Below are 25,057 nucleotides of genomic sequence, written 5' to 3'. Positions count from 1 at the left end.
CATATCTTTTAAAAAGATTCATTTAGATCATTATAATTGATCGCTTGTTTCTTTACATGTACAAAAATTAAATTTTAAATATTTTTTATTTTTATTCAATTTGAATAAAGTATGTAGTGTATAATTTTCAATGTTATATTACATTTAAATGTAACGGTACATTTTTCTGAATAAATTATTTCATTACATGTCATAAAAACGTTACATAACTCTTTGTTATTCTTTGTTTTACTTTTTCTTTAGGACAACATATGGTGTAGTATTTTGGCAGTGGGTGAACCAGTCATTCAATGCTTTAGTCAACTATACGAACAGAAATGCTAACTCACCATTGTCAGAATTTCAGATGGGAGTTGCATATGTTTCTGCTACAGCAGCTGCATGTTTTACTGCTATTGCATTTAAAAGATACCTGGCTCTGAGAGCTAGTCCTCTTGTGCAGGTATTTAATAATAAAGAATGCATTTTATTAATTTCATTGCTTTTTTTTATTATTAAAAAAAATTATATCTTAATTCAGATTTCATTATCTTAATTTTAAAAATCAGTAATGTTATATGTGTTTCTTCAATAATATATTTTTTGTACTTTTTAAAACATTCGTATGTTTTTAAATTAAGAAAGGTAATATACAGTAATTTGATAGATTTATTTATTATTTGGTCTCTGTCTACAATTACTCTATTGTGTTGATGAGTTTGGTGTTAGCATTGTTTGTGTGGGTATGTCACTTATATGTTGAGTGTGATGTATATGTATTTTATAGTGCTCTTTAACTTATGATAAAATTAATACTTATAAAGTACTATGTTATTAATTCATGAAAGATTACTATTTGAATATAAATAATTTTTAATAAAAATCATTACAATAACAATAATTTTTTATATGTCAATTACTGAAATTTAAAAATAAATAACTACTATTAATTTGTTATATGATTTAATTAGATGTCAATTATTTTATTTGGCATTAAATTTGGAGTTTCATTTATCTTGTGTAGAATTTTTCATCATATATGTTTTTTTCTTAATCAAATTCAAAGTACTTTTAATTGTTTTGTTTTATATTGCTGTTTATAACTATAAATATATTTCATTAATATTTTTATGTAAAATTAATTGTTTGCATGGTGTGTTATAGGATCTTAAAAAAAACTGCATTTTAATACGAGCAGCTGCTTATCACATATCCTGCATATGCTTTTTTATTTTGTTTGGCATTCCTTTTATTGCTTGTTTATTTTGTTAGTTTTCTTTAATATTTTTTAGCACTGCCTTTGTAGAATTCTGTAAACAGTGCGGTTTGGTTTTATAGGTGTGGGGATCTAAGAAAACAAACATACCTCTATTAATGAAAAAAAATACTGGTAAGTTCTTGTATATTATTAATGATTTTTTTTTAAAAGAAATTCTTAAAAGAAATTATATTTTTATAAATATTAGTTGCCATTGTGCACATGCAAGCTTGTGCCCATTATTTGTACTTGGAAAAATATGCATTCAAGTGTATGTATACTTGCAAAATTATTTGCTTGCTCAAAGAACACCTTGTGTGCATTAATTTGGTTTTATGTTTGAATACTTTGTTCTTGCATTTTATAGACTTGTAATTAGATTTGTATTTTTTAATGGAGAAAGAACATAAATAAAATTTCATAAAAAATTATCATGTGGAAGGATTTAATGATAACTAGTTAGTCATTTTGTTTTAGAACGATGCTGATGCTAATATTGCATTGGAAATCATTACACATGTATTTTTAATTGAACATTATATTTTTATAATTTTTTCCACCTTGGACAATTTTTTTAATATGTTACTTGAAAATAATTGATAAAGATTACATACATACTCCATTTTGAAACCTGTTTTTTTATGTATTTTCCTTTTAATATTGTAAGGTACAGTTAGCCTCATAGTTTGAAAAAAAAATACATACAGAAGGGTTTTTTTATGTCAAATGTATTGTTTTTTTTTTATCTAACTTTAAGTTTTTTGGTGGTGTGATCCTTAGAATTTCTGTAGGACATGGTCTATGAAATCGTCCCTGTCTAAAATTGGAAAATATCATCATAGGCAAGTAAACATTTTATTTGTATTGGTGGTTGTAATTTTGATTTTGAGGTTCCTGGATTGAGTACTAATTCAGGTAGTTGCTTGAACAGAAGCTCTAATGAGTTATGTCAAGCTTTAAAATTAAGGAATCCATTATTCAAATTTATTAATTAAATTGAAGAAGTTACTAGCAGATGTTTTGCTTGTTAATGATTTTGAGGTATTTGGGAATGATACCTTATTCTTATACAGTGTGTTAAATGGGAGAATGATTTTGTGAGGGGTTTAGGGAAAGTGGAAATTGAGGAATATCTGTAATACTTGAAAAAATGAAAATTTTATGGCCAACGTCTTGACTTTAAAATGATAATAGCTGTTAATTTTTATTGAATATCAGAGTGGTTTTGCATTATTGGTTAGATAAGAAGAAATGCTGTGAAAATAGTTTCAAAAAACTCAATAGCAAACAGAAATTTATTGTAACAGCTTGCACTTCATAAAAATCTATTAGATTTGCGACAAAACTTATCAGATATACGATTCATAAATTAAAGGACTTGCAGATAAATTGGAATACAAAAAATTTGAAAGAATAGTGGAAATTGAGATTGGTGCTGATTATTTTTCAATGTCTAAAATGTTGTGATTGATTGTTCATGGGAGGGTCATATTGTCAAGAGAACATTATTACATTGAGGTGGTAACTTGGGCTGTAAGAAAGAAGATGCTGGATTTGTGAGGAAAAAATGTGGATTCTGCATCAACATAATGTAGTTTATACTGCCTACTTATCTTTAACTAACCCAGTAAATCTTTAAGTGCCTAGTACATTTTTAACTAACAATAAATAACTGCTTATGTGTACCCTTTTATTCATCAAATTTGGTTCATTGTAAACTTTATTATTCTGAAAAAAGAAATATATTGGAACCTATTATGAATCAATATAGGAAGTGAAACAAGCATGTTAAAACTATTAAAATTTGTGGAAATGAAAAATTTTAGGGGCCGGTTATTACTAAAAACTTAAAAAATATGAGAATTGAAGATTGTGGCTTTAAATTCTGATTAGGTTTGGAATTTTTCAAATATTACAAAACATGCCTTGAGTGACTGTAATCTAGTGTTGGCCTGTTTTTCTTTAATAGAATAAATTAATTTCTCTTGTGTCTATGAGTACTGCAAATACCATATTCTATTATTTCCTAGAAAAGCTGCTAATATACCGTTCAGTGGATATTATTTGCTATTTGTAAATGTACTTAACATATTCTCTACGTGGTGTTAGCATTGTAACATTGTAACACCTGTTCATCGTGTTTTATTAGTAAAAGTGAAGTAAAATATTAGAACACTATTACTTTATAGCAATAATTTTGTTTCTATAACCATGATTTGAATGTTGATGATAAAATATAAATAACCTTAAAAGCATACTTATCCCCAAAAAAATTATATTAATTGGGCTTTGTTGAGCTGTTTAAAAATTAAATAAAATTAAAAGTTTATTTCAATAAAAGTTGTGTTTTTGGTTCCTTTTAATGTTATTTATTTAATTTAGTAATAGATTACTTTCATGCAGCTGCAGTTTGGGACTGACTAATAAATAATTTCACAAATCATTTAGCATACATTTTAATAGTATTCTTTTACAGTGATAAAAAATAAAATTGTAAATTTAGAAGGTATTAAAAAATTAAATTGTAAATTAAATTATGACATGAATGAAATTTGATGACATTATCCAAACACTTGGCTGTTGATAGTCGCACTTTTGTTTTTAAATATTTGTTTTAGTGCAAAATAATTCAGTTTTGTTGTTTTAAATGTGGTAAATATTCTAAATTGTCTTAATTTAATTTTTATATGCAGGAAATGAGTGTAATTTTTGTTGACTTTTATTTTTTTCATGTGATAAAATTTTTATAAATTCTTCTTTCTGTTTTAATAACTGCTTACTTTGGTATTTTGGTTTACATAATTTGCTGTATAATATAATTTTTAAGAGTGACAAAGATAAAAAAACATCATTTGTATAAAGATTCATTGCAACTGCACATTTGAAGGTAATTTTAGAGGGAATTTGCCATCATTTTTTTTTTACAAAAACTATTGAAAATAAATTGGAAAATAAAAAAGGAGAGTGTATTCAGAATGTTTTTTTTTTTTTTCAATCAATAATGTTGTCATCATAGGAAAGAATCAGAAATTAGTAAAGAGTGAAAGAGTATGAAAAATTATTTGTACTTTATTAAACTAGTTTGAAGTATATTTTTTATTTATTTTTTTGTGCATCCTTTTGTTTAATGTTTTATCTAAATTCATAAAATATTAAAACAATTACAATAAATGAAAGTATTGTGTTTATTTTTATTTAATTATTGAAAATATCTGTAATTATTGAGTTTATCTGTAAAATAATGGTGGGATTTCAAACGGCTATTGTTTTGGAACATAAGCATGACAGAGACGTGTGAGGTGTATATAAAAATTAAGAGTAACTATCCCATAACCTTACCTATTGAACAGATATTGATATGCATTCCTTTAGTTGGGGTGTAGACATAAATACGGTATTCAACCTCTTTCCAGACAGAGAACCTCTGGTGTGATGGGTGAAACAACTTCAGGTGATAAGTTCTCCAGATTTCTTATTTGAACAGAGAACACTTGTGTCTACTAACCCGTTAAATAAATCTACATAGGGTTAAGATATGGAGACCATGGTTGTCAAGCTATTCATCCTTCTTGTCCAACCCATTGTTGAGGAAATTTTTTGTTTAGGTAATTGTATACTCTGAAACTAAACTTGTAGCACACAATGGCCTTAGTTTGTAACTAAATGTGTAGTACAAATTTAGCTCTAAAACTGCTAAATATTTAAGGGGACCCAGAAGGTAATTGTATGAAAATGTTAACAATTTTTAAAATTTTATTTATTAATTATTCAGACTTTTCTCTTTAAAATGGGGTATAAACAATTTCAATCTGATGATTATTACTGGAGATAAATCACTTTTTGTAAACAATGCACAGCTCTTTTTTTCAGATCACACAAAATTATGATTTCAAATGGAACATTTGCAGTTGACTGGTACTATATACAGCTGTTTCAATCTTCCTTCTTTTTTTAGAGGTTATATTTTTATATTTAGTAGTTTAGGTATGGTTCAAGATGTTTCTGTTACTCATTTATTGCAGTATTGTTTATTTTTTATCTATACTGAGATTAGTTTTCTGATTGTGCATGTTTATACTGTTGTGATGTTTTATAAACAGTAGGAAATTTTGTTTTTTTATCACTTTGAATGTCTTCGTTCTACTACTGAATATACAAAAAAAAATTTGTAGGAATAAGAAAAATTAATCAAGAAAACTTAGAAACTTAGCAGGACCTAATCAAGTTAATTCTTCACTATTTGCAAGTTGTTCTTCCAAAAGGTTATGTGACTTAGATTTAATTTATGATAAGTTTAGTTGTAAAGAACAATTTGGAAATGAAATAGTAGATTAAACACTATCTGCTCACAGATGCAGTCATGGACAAAATTCAAACCTACTATGGACTAGCTATCCTTAGAAATGTTAGTAACTTAGAGAAAATGCAACAGTCCATTTGGGGTATATATTTTCATTTTCTGTCAACTAGCACGTTTGATGATTGACCAACACATGGTTTATGCCCATCTGATATTGACAGCTGGTGTAAGTACAAGAAGGCTGAAATTACTGGAGATACTTACAATCATGAACACAGTGTTCCTTCAGCAGTTATGGCAGAAATAAAACCAATATATTTATTGGGATCTATCGCAGTAAGAACTTTTAAAAAAATGTCTGCATGAACACATTCAGAATCCTAATGAGAGTGTAAACAGTGTCATGTGGGCAAGGCTGCCAAAGACCACATTCATTGAGGTGGAAAGTTTTTAACTTTGTGTGTGTGAGATGCTATTGGGTGTTTCAGTGAAGGTAATATAATTACATGTAAAGCATTGCATCAGTTACTTTAAGTGGTGGCTGTAATACAACAGCAGTAATGATGGAAGTTGACAAAACCCATATTAGGAATGCTGAAATAGGATGAATGAGTTTCCTAAAAGAGCCCGAAAAATCAAAAGACAAGCTAAAAGAAAAGTAGAAGGCACACTAAGTAATGATAGAAGTGGTATGTGAGCCAGGAATGTTTTCTATTAAGAAAAAACCTTATATATTAGTCAAATAAAAAATATCTTTAACCTTGTTTTCTGAAAAATTGTGTTTTTTTAAAAATAAAATGTCCCTTACCTCAGGATCTATTCAGTTTAGGAAGGAAGTTTTACACATGAACTTTTTGTAGATGAACGTTTGAAGATGAACTTTTATATATTGGTAATACATAATGTAACATGGCCATATTATCATATCTGGACTGTAAAAAAAATAATTGGATAAAATTAGTGAAAATGCTGCAAAAAAATTTCAACTTCTATTAAACACCATTCTACAAAATAAAATAAAAACCATCATCCTATGTATTGTAGTTCTTGTAAAAAGGTACATTGAATTTGTGAACATTAACATTGGTGAGATAGGATGTTCTGGGTCCCCTTACCATACGTAGCAGTACAGTTTTACCTTGTATTTGGAGTATTGCATACCCTTCTAACATATCCAGAAGTTGTTTTCTGTTAATAGTTAAGCAAAAAAGAAGGAGCCAATAATTCTGTCTCATCCAATTGTGGTTTTGGGATATCACTTGATGTTCCATAATGTCATATGCAGGTTCAGTACTCCATATTCAAATGTTATGTCGATGTATTTATCTCAAAACATGAAATGTAGCTTCATCAGTGAAAAACTCCCAATCATGATCTAACCTATCCAGAATACCTTGGTGAATTCAAATCATTTAATTTTGTTCTGGAGTAAATTTTATGTAACGCCTGAATTTTTAATTTTATAATTGGTAAAGTGTAGTCATGTTCATGTTTTTTAAATGTTATGAACAGTTGCTTTTGGAATGCCTAACTACAGAACACTTCCATACTTATTTCTTTAGGCTATGCAGATAACATGTTCACATAGCTTCGGTCTCATCAGATGCTGATGGTCAGTCTGCATATGACTATTTCAGTAGGCTACCCATATCCCAGAATTTTATGTTATGATATCCTGTGAGACATGATAGTCCTTTTGCCTAACAAGTATAACTTACTTGAACTTAGCAACACAAAAATCACTTAATTTTCCTCTACACTTTAATCATGGTGACTAATGAGCTTCATGTGGCTATTCTTGTAACATATTGCACATTGGCTGGTACTAGAACTTGTTTGTCTTTCAAAAACTTGGATAGTTTCTATTCAATTTGATGTGATTTCATGTCTCTTTCTTGCATTGTTCTAAAACTATGATTGTTTAAAATCCAATAATTATTTTATAGGTACACTGTAATAAATGAATTTTTTATCAATAAAGTGTATAAGGTTTTTCCATAAAATTCCTGAACTTTTTCATTAAAAAAAAATATTCTACTTTCATTAAACTATTTAGCCTTATTACCTTCAGAATATTCCCATCCACTTACATTTACTGCTCCCATACATAAAATTTTTTGCCCCAATTTGAGACATTGTGCAGTTCAGCTAGTAAATTTTCCTTTATCAAGTTAACAGACTGAAAATGTTGAATTTTCAACTTTATTTTTAATTTGAGTAATAAAAGAGTCTGCTAGAGCTAGATCAGGTGAAAAAGGAGATCTGGAATGTCTGTAGTGTCTTGTTTTGCCAAAAATTGACTGATTGCCAATTTTTGGCAAAATTGACTGATTAATAACAAACTATTGTGTGGGATCATTGTCATCATGAAAAGAGCATCCTTCCATTTGACTTCCAAGCTTCAGGCTTTTATTTTTGCAATAGTGTCATGAAGACGTTTCTTTACTTCAAGATAATGCACCTTATTCATTTTCTTGCCTTCTAGAAGAAATTCATTTTGAACAATGCTCTCGGAGTAAAAAACTTTCAGCATGAATTTTAACATTAGACTGCACTTTGTATTGCTTTTTTGCTTGTGGAGGACCCTTTTAATACCATTGTGATTATTGAGCTTTTTATTTTGTCGTCATATCCTTACACCATGTCTCATCACCAGCAATGATTTTTTTAAAAGTTTTTATCCTAGTTAGCTCGATTAAAAAGCTCTTGGCTCATATTAACTCATTTCTGTTTTTATTTTAAAAATTTGATTGCATTGTGGCTTATGTCTAAATTTTCTGTAATAATTTCATGGCACACAGTTTAAGAAATGTTTGCTTCTTTAACTACCTTACATCCTGTTAAATGACAGAACAAATAAATTCCTTAACTTTTACAGCAACTTCATTAGTTTTGGAAGTTGACAGTTGGCCTAAGTGGGGATAATCATCAATGAAAATTAACTTTTGAAACAATTCTATTGCTCACACTTGAGTCTGTCTTAAAGTTTTGTTTTCTGTTTGTAAAATTTTTTAATATTTTTGTAAAAATTAATCTTTTTTAGTTTAAAATTTTGCATTAATTCATGGTTCAAAATAAAAAGAGAAGTGTGAAATACAGTAGATGATATAAGAACAATTTTTTAGTAGTATATAGAAAAATTATTTATATTTTGTTTGACCAATATCACTTATAATTTTAGTTCTCCTTTCTTATCATTATTAAAATGTGCATTGTAATAGAATACTAAACTAATGGCTCATTGCATGGGACTTTGTTGCCCTAGTGGCTGTGCTATTCCAGATATATTAAGCTTAAATTTGTGACAATGATCCTAAAAGGCACTGCTAATAAGCAGCAACATAAACTGTTTGGATATGTAAGAGTTACTTTATTATTGCTTTACTTTTAGTTCATTTTGCTTCCAAACCTTTGCAAATATATCTGTTTTTTAGTTATTGTATATTTGTTTCATTTTCTTTGGTGGAGGATATTTGATGACTTAATAAAATTAATAAATTCATGTATCTTTTGAATGTTTTTCTTTCTTTTGTTTTGTAATTTTGGATAATTTTTTTATGCTTATAGTAAATGTATCGCTCTTTTATTAAATTTAATTTAAAATAATGTATATTTTTATTTGTAATTTAGTACTTTAAAAATTGTAAAAATAAATTTTGTAATAAATTAGCTCGTAGATTTTAGTTGTGGCATTGATCAAGCAAAAAGGTAAAATGTAACATTTTTTTTAATACATTAATTAAACTGCACTTATAAAGTATATGGATTGTGCTTCTATAAGATCTTCTTGAACTATTGTATGATTTCTTTGTCATTGCCACTGCAACTGTATTGACAAAGAAACTGCAAAATTAATTCCTAAAAAGGTGCTCAGGAAACACCATGTGCTTTGAATGTAGATAATCGCAATCCATATATTATGTTTCTACCCTACAATAATTTAGTGTTATTAATTTAATATTTAGTAATATTATTTGTATCAGTAAAGTTACCCAAATTTAATTGTGCTTTATTAATTATTTATTTAATATTATTAAATTAATAATAAGTAAAATTATTTGTATTTTAGTAAATTTACCTAAACTTAATTGTGCATTAGCAATTATAAAAATAATACAATTAGTATTATTAATGGTTAATACGTAATATTAATATGATTTATTTTGCAAATAAAATAACTTTATTAGAACTGATAAATCTGTATTAGAGTGTGTTCAATTTTTCTTAGGTAACATTAACCTAATGGTGCTTAGATTATGATGTACTTGATTTAATAGCATCATAAGCAGTGTGCTAATCTACAAATAAAGTGAAAACTAAATTTTAAATTAAAAAAAAATAAATAACTTGTAATTGGGTATTTAGTTGGATTGGGTAAAGTGAATTTTATAGTATACAGTGTTTTACTTTGAAATTCCTTGAAAATTTCTAAGACTAGGTCTAATTTCTAAGTCATTTAATGAAAATTGGTCTGTTTTTCTTATAATAATAAAACAAAAAATGTGATGACATTAAAATAGGCCACTATCTCAACTACTTTTTAATTGTAAAGTTTTGTTTTTAAACTGTGGATATTCTAAGAACTTAAATGTGGGTGAAATTTGTTTTCTTGGTCAAACATATAAAACCAGGTCTTCCTTCTCATTTGAGGTACTTTCATCATTCTGAAATGAATGACTTACTGTAAACAGTTTTTTCTGTTTACAGGTAATATGTGAAAGGCATTGATTTTTCAGTATGTAAAAGCAATAGTATTCCATGATCCTGCAACATGTCAGTAGTTGACATTTAAATTTTTTTTATACATTATCTCTTGTCAATTACTGAATTACAATAGTATAAATACAGTTGATAATTTACGTGCCTAATAAAATTATTTAATACTCTGTATTTTCTACAAAACAACAGTTCTGTACGGAAAACCACATTCTAACAATTTATTTTGATAATTTACTTTAAAAAAAAATTATTTACAGTGTTATTTCATTTTCTTGTTTTACTTATTGTATAATAATTCTGTGCAATATTGTGCTTATAACTTAGAATAAAAATGTTATTTTGTTCTGAATTAATCAAAACAAACTTTTGTAGATTAAGAAAATATTTATTTATTTTTACTTCTAAGAAAAACAATTCTTTTTAAAAAAAATTATACATAACTTTTATTTATGCATGGATGTCATTAAGTTATGTACTGCTGTTAAGACTACCTAATTGTTGCGAAATCAGCGTTTTGAGATTTATTTGTGTTTGGACATATATGTGTTATAATAACAGCAAGTGGTTAATTCTTTTACAAAGACCTTGTCAGAATGCATGATTTCCAGCACTTTTGGTATATTTGCAATAATATTATTCTATTTTTATTTTATACCCTTCTTTTAACCTAAGTTAGATAATTTGTCTTAAGTTTATACTTTTATTTCTGAATCCTTTTTGAAATTTTTGGTTTTCATCATTGAGCATGATAGATTGAGTTTATTATTCTGTTTACTACTGAAGTCTTTTTTTTTTTGGGGACTTCATTTCTTTTTATGTTTATTATTTTTATATTTTCTGTGTTATTATCTGAATATTGTTTATGATGCAATCAGTACAAGGTAACTTGTACCGATTGTTTCCTTATACTTACTTTCTAATTAATTTTACTTATGTTACTGTGTTCTTTCCTAGAGAGTTTTTATCTGTCTATTAGTTTTTAGAAATTAATTATGTTATTAAAATCCAGAGTCTCTTCAAAAGTAGAGTATCATGAGATGTTCAAAATGAGTTGAACATGGTTATTTGACTACTAGTTGATCTAACTGGACAAGTAATAAGATAATTCGGTAAAAATTTGATAAAGTAATATAAAATGCAAGTATTATTCCGGAAGCAGTGGCTGCTATTCTATATTTAATTTATTTCATTTTCATATTGTATTTTATAATAAATCACCTTAGTGTGGGGAAAATTATGCCTAAAAGAATGGAATACTAGTAGGCAAAGGGTTAATCACACCAGTTGACACTTCACTGAAGTAAGAAAAACTGGTGGAAAACTATTTAAAAAGTCAACTAGAATTTTTTCTTTTGTTTTACATATTAAAAATAAAAAAGTTATCAATTTATCATTGCTTAGTATTTTTAATTGTAGAGATACGTGCCATTTGCTGCTGTAGCTGCTGCTAACTGTGTTAACATACCACTGATGAGACAAAATGAAATCCTAAATGGAGTTGATGTGTTTGATGAGGATGGTACCAGAGTTGGAGTATCTCGAGTAAGTGTAACATGTGTCTGTTTAATTTTACTGTGTTAAGTGTAAATTAAAAGTGGGTTATATTAATGTAATGCCACCAATTAATATTCACATATTCTTTGAGATCACACTGCCCCTGGAGATGTAATTGCTTGGTTAATATATATAAGCTGATTGGAGTTAGTAGTTAATTTGTTTTTAGGCTTCTGGCATGAGAATTACACAAGTTTTTATTTTCTTTTTCAGCATCAGTATCTCTTTTAAATACTTAATTTGTTTTTATATTGTTGCTTATTATTGAATATAATAATTTGCATTTTGCAGTATTTCATTTCCCCAGTTCTTTGATTTATATTTTCTTAATTGCTTTTTTGTTATTGATAGAATCTTGTATACTTATTTATTTATTACCCTAAATTAATTATTGGCCATTAATTTATGTGAAAATGATTAATGGTTATCATAAAAAATAACATAAAAATGTAAAATTTAAAAGTAATAAAAGTATAAAATACAGTAATGACTGCATATATTCCATAACAATGCAGAATCATTTTATTGAAAATCTTTAGGTAAGGTGGTGATTTAAAAAAAGATCCATTAAGAAAGCCAAGCATATTAGGAAACATGTTTAAAAAATGCTCAATTCTATTTTAACATATTTTAATGTTACAAAATGTAATTATTAGGAAGCAGTATTGTAAGGAAGGCATGAGTTTTGGGTCAGGAGAGGTTCTAAAAAAAAAAAATGTAGTAATATTATAAGGAGATGGAAATGTAGCAATAGAATGCTTTTTTCTTCACGTGATCTAATCAATTTTCTATTTTTATTTCATTGAGATGATAATAATAAGTTAGTAGTTACAGTTATAGATAAAGTGATTGTGAATCAGGCTTCTATTGAAGAAGTAATATATGTATGAGAAATCCATGAAATCCAGAAATCCGTGTGGGCTAGCAAGCCAAAGTTATGTTAGTCACATAATATTAATTTAAATTTTAAATTAAAAAAAAAAAATTTAGTTTTATTTCTGTTTTGATTTTAATTTGGGAAAGGGTCTTTTAACAATTTCAACTCTTAAGTATAGTATAGGATGATTTTTAATTTCAATTTTAATATATAATTTGATACGAATGATTTGAAAAAAAAATTATATGGAACAACTGATGATGCGAGTAACTCACAAAAGCCCTGTTGCATGAAGTATGGAATAAGGTAGGTGTCATCCTTCTTTATATATTAATTCTGTACTTAGGTTGATCAGATAAATATAATATATATATAATATGTATGCATATATGTAGTAATTGAGATTTTGCTGGTTGAAGTACAAACTTCTTTAATGAATTGAATTAGTGAACTGGAGTCTCTATCACTTTGTGAACTGGGCTTGAACTGAATGATTTGAATCAAATGAATAATATTAAAAAATAATAGAATTAAATTTACGTAAACAATAAATTTCTGTTTAACAATAATGAGCTTCCTGTGGGGATTGTGTTTGAGGTTAGAATGGGTGAGGTATGTGGGTGCAAAGGGGTGTCTTATAATATCTTTGCAGAAAATCATCCGATTTTCAAAATTCAAATGGGGTGTTTTTTAGTAGGTTGAAGGCTAACTTTTGCATGCATCAGTTATCAATCTAACAGATCAGGGTTATTCGTACCAACAGATCAGGGCTATTTAATACCAACAGAAGATGCGGGATACCGCGAAAACTAGTTATTTGAAATGAATATGGTAAGTTTAACTTATAAATTTAATATAATATTAAATTTTTTTAATACAATGGGCAGTATGTTAATGATTATTTGAATATTCAACAAATTAGACATTATTAGCTCAAAAATGATACAATTAAGTGTGTACCAATGGTGGAAAGAGAACTGTCACACACAATTTTTGCAGACAAACCTTGAATCACAGTGTGGAAGGAGGTTTGTTGCACTTGGAATAAATGAATATTTATTTATTTCTTGTGTTACTTCAACAACAGAGTAACAAACAGAAAAACAACTATGTAATTTAGTGAATGTATTCTCCAGATGCAGTAAATAGATAAGTTAACCATATTAATTTCAAGAATCAATTTTTGCAGGATCCCATGTGTTCATTTATAATAAATTCTATTATTACATTAAAACCTTTTTATTTATGATTTGTCAAAATTAAATTGTTTTTTAAAAATGTTTAAATTCATTGTGGATAAATATGTAAATCAGCAAAGAGGCTGCCTCCCTGGCCCTGCATGCGTCCACAATTCGATCCCCTAGCGACAGAATCTTTTTTGCTAGTTCCTCTGAGATTAGTGGAGTTTGACATCCACACAGTATAGTTTCATTAGTTCCAGTCAGTTTAAGATATATGTCATTGCCCTTTAGGGAGATGAGGTATAGCACCTCACTTATATGTGTAGCAAGATTTACTTACCAACACAATTCAGTATACACACAACCAAGTCACTTAACATTACAAAATGGATGAAATACAATTATTAAATACATTAAATTTATTATACATATTTACAATAATACAGCTCTATTTTTAGATCATACTACAACACATGTAGTAATGAGTTAGCACATAAATGGTGTACACCAACATATGTAGCACAATAAAACAATATAATAACAGTACAATGCAATGATGATACAAATAATGATAAAACAACAGCAACATTAATAAACAATGCTAGGCACCTAGACCAGCCCAGACCATAAATCCTAATTACTCACCAACAAGCACAATACAACTTATAAGAAACATAATAATAATACACGATCAAAAATAAATAAACAAGATACAATACAATATATAACATCTTCATTACAAATTATAAAGTGTAGGGGCCCTCGTCCCTGATTTATACGTCTGCGCCTACCCATGAAGCATTTCTGACAGCGAGCTTCATTTTGTCAGGATGCAACAGTACATCATTTATGTATAATATATACAGCAACAAATTCCAATAAGCATATGACAAAGAGTAATTATACAAAACATCAGTAATAAAATAGATAGGATCCTTAAAACTTACAACGCATAGATGTATATATTATCCAATCTTACACTAAACATAACAATAACACAAGTAACATGATAGAAAGTGCCCAACAAAGTATGGCACAATATATACATTTCATAACAAAGTATAGAGGTCCTTGTTCCCAGTTTAAACATTAGTTCATGAACACGATACATGCTATCTAGTGAGCTTCATTTCACCAAATTGCGACAGTACATTTTTATACACAATACAAACAGTACTAGATTCAATAAACATACGACAAATTACAAGATACAAGAAGATATGTCACGACAATTAATATACAAAATTATAAAATACACATGGACAAAGTCAGCATTTACAAGTTAATCTACAAGTCCACAAATTGGAGATTATATCAAGGTGGATTCAGGAAAGGGAGATCTACCGCAGAACAGATTTTTACCCTGAAAATAGTTATCAGGAAATACAACTTGGTGAACAAGAGAATAGTAATCATCTCCAAGGCCTACGATTCAGTTGACTGGAAAACAGTGTTTAATGTTCTTAAAGAGTCTGTTGGACAGACTCAAAACTAATAAACCTCATCAAGGAGAATCTCACAGACAACAAAGTCCAAGATAAAATTTAAAGAGAAAATCTCTCATCCTTCTGGAATCAAGACGAGTCAGGCAGGGGGATGGAATGTTCTTCTTCTCTTTAGTGTACTCTTGGAAAAGGTTATAAGATAATGGAGAAAAGCTTGCCAAGCTAAAGGCCTGAAGCAAGTGAAATTGGCATATGCGAGTAAGAATTTGGCCATTGATTGTCTGGTCTTTGCATATGATCTGGGCCTCTTGACAGAAGATATAGAAATGACAAAACAACTAATGTTCTACACTAAATAGTCAAAAAGGCAGGCTTACAAATTTCCATCGAAAAAAAGAGTATGTGATGAATATTAAGACACAATTATTACACTTACCACAATTATTACAGACAGAGTTCAGAAGAATTAAGGTGATAGCAAATTTGGGTGAAATTATCCAAGTAAATAGAATGGACAAGTAAGCAATCATCATCAGGATAATAATTCTAAAATCCTATGGCCTGTCAAAGGACATGTACGATAAGAAATGGATCTCAAGGTTTGGCAAGATCAGGCACTACATAATGGTAATTCAACTAGGTGAACCAAGGGAAACGATAGAATCATGGAAGCAATACATAGGTGAAGACTGACATTCTATGGACATTTGACAAGAATGCATTCAAGCAGGCTTATGAAGAGAATTTTTGACAAATGTAATTGTGAGAAGATGAATGTTAAATGGTTCAAGCAAGTTAAATAGAACCTAAGGATAGCAGACTTAAAGGTGATGGATTTAAAAGACAGAAGGGTGCTTAGGAAAAAATCTTAGCATTCAAAGGGAAGGAAAGGAAAACAGCTGAGTGAAAGAATGAAGGAGTTTTGGAGAGCTAAAAAAAACTAGCCAGAAGTTAAAACATTAATTATTCTATGTCCTACAGTGACTGAATAGTCTTAGCATAACTACATTGAAACTGAAACATTCTATAATACATTCTAAAAGTTTGGTCTAAACAATTTTTTTAAGGCAAATCCTTTTTTTTAATTTATAAAATTATTAAATCAAAAATAACAGCTAGATAAACATATAGTCTTAAAGTGCAAATTTGAAGCTTTGTATTACATAAGATACCAAAGAAAGAAGCAATATTTATCTGCAGTTGATTTAAAATATATGTTGAAAATCTAAAAAATTAGGTTAGAAAGCACAAAAAGTTGCTAAAAGGTAGTAAGTTCAATTTTTAAACTGGAACTAAAAAAAAATTATTCCAGATAAAAGAATTCAATTGGATTTTATGATGTTTTTAAAATTATATAGCGTTACAGTGATACTATGCTACAAAGTCGGTGATTTAAATGATAATAATATATTTAAGTGACAATAAGTGATATTATTATAAATAAGTCATTTTTAATGATTTATTTTTTATTTACAGCTTGCAGCCGTGAAAGGGATAAGTGAAGTTGTAATATCCCGAATTATGATGTGTGCTCCAGGGATGCGTAAGTTATTGCTTTTTAAATTTAATAATTTATCAATATTTCTTTTATTAGCAGCAGGAAGGTGCTCATAATGTTTTTAACTAAGTATAACGTAAATGGAAAGATGCCAATTTTTCCTATGATCCAGTGATAGGGAGGAGGTATTTAGTAAGAATTTCATTAATGTGAGTTGTTTGTGACACAACATATTCCAATAGTATGTGATGGAGATGAATGGTAACCACTCGTGTTTACACGAGTGGTACACAGTGGAAATTAATTTTGAGGATTTGCTGTATTAGTACAGCTACTTTAATTGACAGGTGTGATACTTAGTATTTTAAAATATGAATGTTTGAGGGATCTTTCTGTAAATTCAATCCAAAATGAGAGGTTATAACTAGCTAGCTACTATTCTGGGTGATACAAGCAATTTTTGTAATGCAGATTAATTTCTACTTTGTCATGACTCTTTTATTATTCATGTACTTTCTGCAACATGGTGTAGTTTATTGTGTTCTGTGATTATAATTGTTCTTTTATCATATTGTTTTGTAACCTAATATCGTAACTGGAACTGCAGTCTGTAATCTAATAAAATAAAAAAGAAAGAAAAAAGGTTTTACCTTGAACTATAAAAGTATCTTTTCTTTTCTATGTAATAATAAGTATACCTTTTGTAATTTTTTTTCTATATATGTCTTCTTCATTTTACAGTTATATTACCTCTAATAATGAAGCGATTGGAAACAAAATGCTGGTTCCGTAAAAATATGTGGCTGTCTGCACCGCTACAGACATTAGCTGTTGGTGGTTTGTAAGTTTTCTTTTACAAATTATTTATTTTTGATTTTCATTTATAAAATAAAATTAATTTTGTAAAATTGTACTCTGAAAAATTAGTAATGGACTTATTCATTCCATTTGAAAAATTGTGTTAACCATGAGGTGTCCCACTAAAATCTAAGTAACTTTTGTTTAGGTCATTTTTTTATTGTGCATAATTAATGAAAAAAATTGCCTGGGACGATTAAAGTGAAACAGCTATATAAATTACTGTGTAATGAGTAACATATTAACCACATAAAAATATATATTGCAGCAATAATACACTCCCATATCTCCTCATTACAAACAATACAATAGTTTATAATTAAAATTACATAAAAATATAGAATACAATATTTCAGAGAAGTATACTAATTCATATTACTAACATAAAATCAGATATATCACAAATAAATGATTTTTCGTTAATACACTTATTTCAAGTTTAACACAATTTTTCAAATGGAATGACCTACTTTTGATCCCACCATTGAAGAGAGAAAAAAATTTTACATTGGAATATGTATCTCACATATGACCTTGGATCTTTTTTTTGAAGGTAATAGGCTAACCATTAGAGATGGTGTTATACAATAGTGTAAAGTCATTTTTATGCTCTTTCAAATAGTTTGTGAATTAAATGGCCTGGAATATAAATATTCCAAGAATATTGTATGACCTTCAAAAACATTTAATTCATACTATCTCCACATAATGCTGTCACCCGTTTTAACACTGTCTGTGAGGTTAGCCATATGATATTAAAAGGCCAAAGGTCATTTGTGTGACCACATTTCTAATGTAAGGTGTTCTGATCTTTTCTTGGTGGGGTCTAAAAGAGGTCATTCCATTTGAAAAAAAATCATGTTAACCGTGAAATGTCAAGGTAAAATCCAAGATCACCATGAGGTGTCCCTCTCCAATCAAAGTAACTTTGGCTTAGGTAATTGTTTTGTATTTTCTGTAGTTTATGAGAAAATTACTGGGGGCGATTGAAATGAAACACTCTGTACGTAGTACTAGAACTGGTAGTAACCCTTAGCTGATAACATGCATACACATTTTATTAGAGTTACCTGTTTAAAAAATTTCAATGGCGAAAGAGAAAATCTTGTTTATTATCTCATGGTATTACCATGTTCTTGTTTGTTTGCTGTTGACAGTAGCAACGGATTTATGTTTATGTAACATGATTGTAGCATTGTTACAGTTCAGTATTTCTATAGTTGATTGTCAAATATCTTTCTTATTAATTTAAAAATTGCTATCACGGATATTAATTTAAAGAAGCATTTGAAAAAGTAAGCATGGTGAAATGGTAATATAAAACATATTCGAATGACAAAATCATTTCTTTGAGGGTCATGTTGAGATGATGATGTTGTGAGTGCCCATCTTGCACAATAAATAATGAAAATAGTTCAGTGTATTCTTAATGATAAAAGGAAATCTGTTGAGGAAATAGCATCATATTGATATAAAGTTAGAATAGGAATTATCAGTTTGTTAAAATGTTATGTAAATAGTAAAGAAAAAATGCAAAAATTAAAAAAAAAAAAAAAGGAAAATAATTAAAAAAGATCAAAAATCATTTTCCTGAAATTGATGAATTTTTGTTTTAGAAGTAACAAATTTAATTATCAGTGAAATGCCAAAGTTGAAGAATGCTATACATAATTTTAAGGGAAAATTATTGAATTTTTATAGTACTTCATATAAAGAAATTGAAATTAGAAATATTGATGAAAGTCGACAGAATAAAGGTTACGTTACTAATTCAAAGAGCTGAAAGTTTTTGAAGTTACAACATATTTGATTTTAAGCCATCTTATATGGGGCCAAAGTTCATAACATAATTACCATATGATATACTAATGTCGTAAGTAAATTCTAGGTGCAGTTTGGTTGTTACCTTATTATCTTGGCGCTTAACTTTGAATTATCAAAGTTTGACTGTATTTGAAGTCCTTTTTGTGCTTCATTAGAATCAATATTGCTATCAGTAATCAAATGGCAGTTTTCTTGTTTGTAGTAAAAATACTTAAATTTTCTCTTTTGAAAGATTAATTTTGCAGATTATGTAACTTGGGGTTATGTGTGGTTTTTTAAAAATTGCTTTTTAACATCCTACTTTTGTTTAACTTATGTTTAAATAACTGATACTTCTCACAAGGTTAGTAAGCAGAAATGATTAAAAAGATGCACAAAAGAAAATGTCATGTAAAATATCTGTATTAAAATAACTTTTTATATTTTCTTACCTAAACCATATAAAAATATAACCATATTTACAGTTAAAAGAAAAAAAAATATATATATAAATGGATTTGTTGTGAATTTATTTTACAAATACGTGAAGTTACTGTAAAATGTTTTATATATATATAAATTACTGTTGTAGAATAATAAATATTTGCTTTGTTATTCTTTTAACCTTTTATTTTTTTTTAGCTTGACAGCTATGGTACCAATTGCATGCGCTATTTTTCCACAAAGAAGGTAAGTTTATTACACTTCTTTTTTTTGTGTTATGTATAAAAACATAATCTTATGGTTTGTTAGACAAAATTGTAATGGCTAATAATAGTCTTATGTTACTATTATTTTCTAATGTTGATTACTGTATAGTTATGATGAAATCAGTTTTGTTGGTATGACAAAAGAGATTGCATTTGATAAGGATTTACAATTACTCTAATTCCAGCTATCTGTGACAGTGGATACTTTTTTTTGGTTAAATAATTATTCTACCATACATCCATTTTATTGCTAATACTGGGTCTGGTTAGAATTGACTTTCATTGTTTCATTTTATATTCACTTCAGTTATAAAGGCATTATTATATTATTTGACCACTGTCAAGTGATGTTGCCAATCATCTTTTAGTTATTTAATTATGTCACCCAATTATTATTGTTTTATGTTAAAAAAAATATATATGTTGTTGAAATATCAGTCTGCCATAATATTCAGTACTTCAGTGACAGTGAAATTATAGCGATATATTTGTTTTAAAGGAATGTTTTTCTTTTCATTAAATTATTTATGTCTTGTTATAGATATTTTATCTTTCCTAAAGGATTAGAATTCAGCAGTTGCTGATAATGAAAAGATAATGTTGGACATCACATCTGTTCAAATTTAGTTTAGACCTAATTCTTTAATGGATTTATATGTGGGTTTTCTTACATCAAAGAAAAACTGTAATAACGGATGATCAGTCAGTACTAAGCATTTTGATGGTTTGGAATGTTTATGGAATTATTATTTAACCTATTTCTATTATTTAGGAAAGTAAGAAAAAAAAGGAGAAAATGAAAATACCAATTCATATTTGTTGGATGACGACTAATTTAACCTATAGTGTAAAACAAAAGAAATCACTGAATGATGTTACCTGTAAGTAATAATATGTGAAAACCAAACTATGCGTGTTAAAACTCCAATCGTTTTTGAAAAAAGAAGGAATAACTACAGGGTGGCGCATGAAATGATCCAACATTTGTTTTGGCAATAATTGTTTAGTTAATAATTATTAATGTGTTCTATATTGGCAGAAGTGACAGCAGTTCATGAAAATTAGTTTCTTCTCTTTCAGAGGGTACTGTTTTTGTATCGTTGCAAATTGGCTGACAAAGGAAGACCCCTGTTGAACAGTGCGTAAAGAATGTGTTGTTTTTTAATGAAACAAAATGTGTGGCGTTTACAATTTCATGCACATTTTCAAACTCTGTGGTTAAAACAATTTAACCTCATTTAAAACAATACATAGACTTTACAAAAAAATTAATAGTGATTGTTTAGTATTTGAGAGTAAGCGTGAATGGCCTGCCAATATTTGTTGTCCACAGAATGTCAGAAGCTGTCAGAACAGCATTGTTAAGGAGCCCGGGCAAACCAACAAGAAAAACAGCATCACAGGTTGGGATTTCTAGGTGATCTGTGGAGCAAATTTTAAAAACTGATTTGCATTCATATCCATACAAAATAAGTGTTGCCTAAATTAACGGTTGACAACAAACATCAAAGAATAGCATTTGCTGAATGGGCTGTGAATCAAGATGTATTGTTGAACAATGTTTGGTTTTCAGGTGAGGCACATTTTCATTTACATGGGCTTGTTAATAAACAAAATTTGCATTTTTGGAAAATTCAGACATGCTCAAAAGGTGCATCTTGCCCCAAGAATTAACTATGGTCTGCTATCTCAAGTCATGGGGTAGTAGGGCCAATCTTTTTTGAACAGTGAACGTTATCTAAACATGCTGCGTAATAATTTTGTTCAACAGCTTCTTGCAAAAAGGTTTCAATTAGAAAACGAGTGGTTTATGCAGGATGGAGCCAGACCACACACAGCTAATATTTTAGACTTTATGCATGAAACTTTTAACGCAAATGTTATTCCAAATTGATTTCCTATTGTTTTGCATGTGAACAGAACTGGCTCCTGAACAGTCCTGATTTGAATCCTTGTGATTATTTTCTTGGGGATTTCTAAAGGAAAAATTTTCCCTAAACATCCTCGTATAGTGATGGAACTGCAAGTGCTGATCATTGAGGCATTGAATGAGATAACCGAGGATATGTGTCGAGTTATTAACTGCATAGGAGTTCGGGTTGAAGTTGCTAGACGTGATGGTCATATTGAACATGTGACAAGCACAACATAATCTCCACATATATAGTTAACCTGTTGCATTGTAATTTTCTGTGTTGCGATTCAAATAAATATTTTTTAACAAGACCAAATGTTAGGTCATTTTGTGCACCACCTTGTAAATGCAACATAGTAAAAATATTATGCAAGCTAATCTTTTATTGGGCACTTTATTGACTAGTGATATGCCACTTGTTTTTCATTTTTTTAAAATTATTTTTATTATATTTTAAATTTGTTACATTGTGCTCATTACATTTAATTTTTTACTCTGCAGTTGCTAATGTGTACTAATGAAAGCAAACTATTAACGTTGTTTATAATTTTGGCTGTTCTTCTCCTTCAAATATATAGTATGTTGTTGAAGGAGTTTTTAGAATAATCACATAGTTTGTCTCTCTGATATTGTGCGAAGTGTGGCATGTAATTGGAATGCTAAGATTTAAATACAGAACACCTTATAAATTCATGATTGTGAGATTAATCTGTATTTGTTCATAAGAACTAACATCAATTATTTGGCATCAACGATAATTGAAGAATTTATAGTTGAATACAACTATTCATGGAAAATAAGCATTGTAGAAGTAGAACTGTTGAAATGGGATCTGAAAGATTGTCTATGTGTATGAGAGCCTATTTTTGGAACAAAAAGGGAGTATAGAGAAAATGTTGTAAGTTTTGGTAGTTGCAGAGTGTGCTTTACTCTTTATATACAAGTAAACAGATGATTGTTGTACTGAGATCCTGTTAATGGAAATTAAAAATCATGTTGCTCAAGAGGTTATTTTATACCCTGCTATATTACTAACAGGTAGATTATGCAATTAATTCTTTTCTTGTTTTGTGTTTTAGTGGTTTGAGGTCATCACTAATTAGAAGTTTTGAGCCAGGAAATTACAGCGAAATTAACAAATATTGCCAAGGTGATATCCCGGCAACAGTATATTTCAACAAGGGACTTTAAAAGTTACTACTGCCAAATGTAGCACAATATCATTTAATGTTTTAGATAGGAAAAACAGACAAATCTCATTAATCTAAGTAAAACTTAAAGGTTGTTCCATTTAAGCTATAAAAACAAAAACCTATAGGTTGTTCTTAGTTGTAATATTGCATTTTGTTTACAATACTCTACCTTTATTAATAATTTTAAACTTTTATTTTAAAAGTAATATCTTGATCAGAAAGCAAATCATTCACTTTTAAAATTGTATTTAGTTTTTGTGTAAGTTTAATTTTATATCAGATTATTTCTTTTAAATATTTTACAAATATTATGTAAGCAATATATTTTTATCTACTTGTTATATTAAAAAACTTAATATTTTATTGTATTTTTTGATTTTAAATAAAATGTAAAGTTTTGTTTTTAAAAATATTACTTGATATATTTGATAACTGTACCCTTTTATTAGCAACAAACGATTGACAATAATATTTATTAATGTGAATGTCAAGTAATGTGAAGTATTGTAATGTATTTTTGTGTTCAAATAAATTACAATTGACGTAGATAGAAAGTTTCATTTTTATTCTTTACAGTTTGTTCGGTGTTTAGTTTCCTTTGAAATTTTCAATTTTAATTATTATTTTATGACTTTTTTAAACTATTTTTTAGGTACTATCTGGAATGATCATTTTTACTTAATATTCATTTTTATGTCAGTTTTGTTTTTCATTACTTACCTTCATAAAAATAAAAAAATATAGAATTGTAAACTCATTATTCACTATTTTTTATTATATTTTTTATCATAAAAAAGGAGATTGTCAGTATTAGGTATATAATAAGTGTTATCAGTTTAATTATTAGTATTATTATGTTAAGTGTAAAATGTTATACATATTATTCTCTGATCTATTTAATATAAATTTATAGGACTTCACACGTGTTAAGCAGCAGTGTTTGATATCTTTATTGAACAGAACTACTTAATGTTTGGAGTAGCATATTCAGATCAGCCATTCTCACTTCCCTAATAAGCCTGGTATGATATGTTGTTCGTGGGAATGTCTATATCAGGAGAGACTGGTATATCATACTAGGTTGCCCTGTTTTTGTTTTGTTTTCTACGTATGTGTCTGATAATAAAGTGTGTATGTGTCAATTTATTATGTCGGTGTTCTTGGTATTTGTTCAGTTACATGTGATACCTTTTACACTAGTGAACTTAATTTTGGTATAATTTAGTTTAATTTTGATCTGTGCAAATAAAAATAGAGTGAGTTAGGTGCAAAGTTTATTGCCTAAAGATTATGTTAGGTATGATTATTAGTTTTGTGTTTACATGACGTAAGAAGATATATAATTTCCCCTGTTACTAATAAGTATATGTTGTGGTGGAGGTGCTAAAGAACTTACTTATAAAAAAATTTGTTTTATAATTCTTTTTGTGAGAGACATAATTTGTAGAGACACAGTCTTAGCTGTCAGTTATGATCAGAAGTCACTCAAAGATTGTTGTCAGTATTCCAGCTCTAATCGTTGTGGTAAGTAAGTAAGTAAGTTGGAGTTTGAGTTCGGTTCTACTGTTATAAAAATCTTCTCAATTTCACTGTGTATAATAGTCATCATTATAAAATTATTGTTCAGTATTTATTAAAGTTCAAAAAATTTCTTCCATTTTTCATTAGTGTAATTTTCAAAAAACTCTCTTGTTGTAAATTTAAACCAATTTTTTGTTTAGCTACTTCATCTTTATTTCAGCCAGTCTGACTCAAAGGGTTAATATC

General features: G+C 28.2%; 1 protein-coding gene across 2 annotated transcripts in view; it reads left to right on the top strand.

Annotated features, from left to right (window-relative positions):
• Positions 1 to 23,773, top strand: part of Sfxn2 (sideroflexin 2) — a 41,993-nt gene extending 18,220 nt beyond the window's left edge. The window contains exons 4-9 of one of the 2 annotated variants that reach the window (XM_075366805.1): positions 244 to 442; positions 11,673 to 11,798; positions 16,790 to 16,856; positions 17,553 to 17,652; positions 20,115 to 20,162; positions 23,177 to 23,773. In XM_075366805.1, coding sequence (XP_075222920.1) covers positions 244 to 442; positions 11,673 to 11,798; positions 16,790 to 16,856; positions 17,553 to 17,652; positions 20,115 to 20,162; positions 23,177 to 23,288 — 652 coding nt within the window. In that variant the 3' untranslated portion in view covers positions 23,289 to 23,773. The remainder of the gene's footprint in view (positions 1 to 243; positions 443 to 11,672; positions 11,799 to 16,789; positions 16,857 to 17,552; positions 17,653 to 20,114; positions 20,163 to 23,176) is intronic. The other variant, XM_075366804.1, reaches the window with a different exon arrangement.
• The last annotated feature ends 1,284 nt before the right edge of the window (positions 23,774 to 25,057 follow it).

The sequence above is a fragment of the Lycorma delicatula genome, chromosome 5, assembly GCF_047948215.1.
Source record: "Lycorma delicatula isolate Av1 chromosome 5, ASM4794821v1, whole genome shotgun sequence".
Classification (NCBI taxonomy): Eukaryota; Metazoa; Arthropoda; class Insecta; order Hemiptera; family Fulgoridae; genus Lycorma; species Lycorma delicatula.
This window is presented reverse-complemented; position numbering and strand designations above follow the sequence as displayed.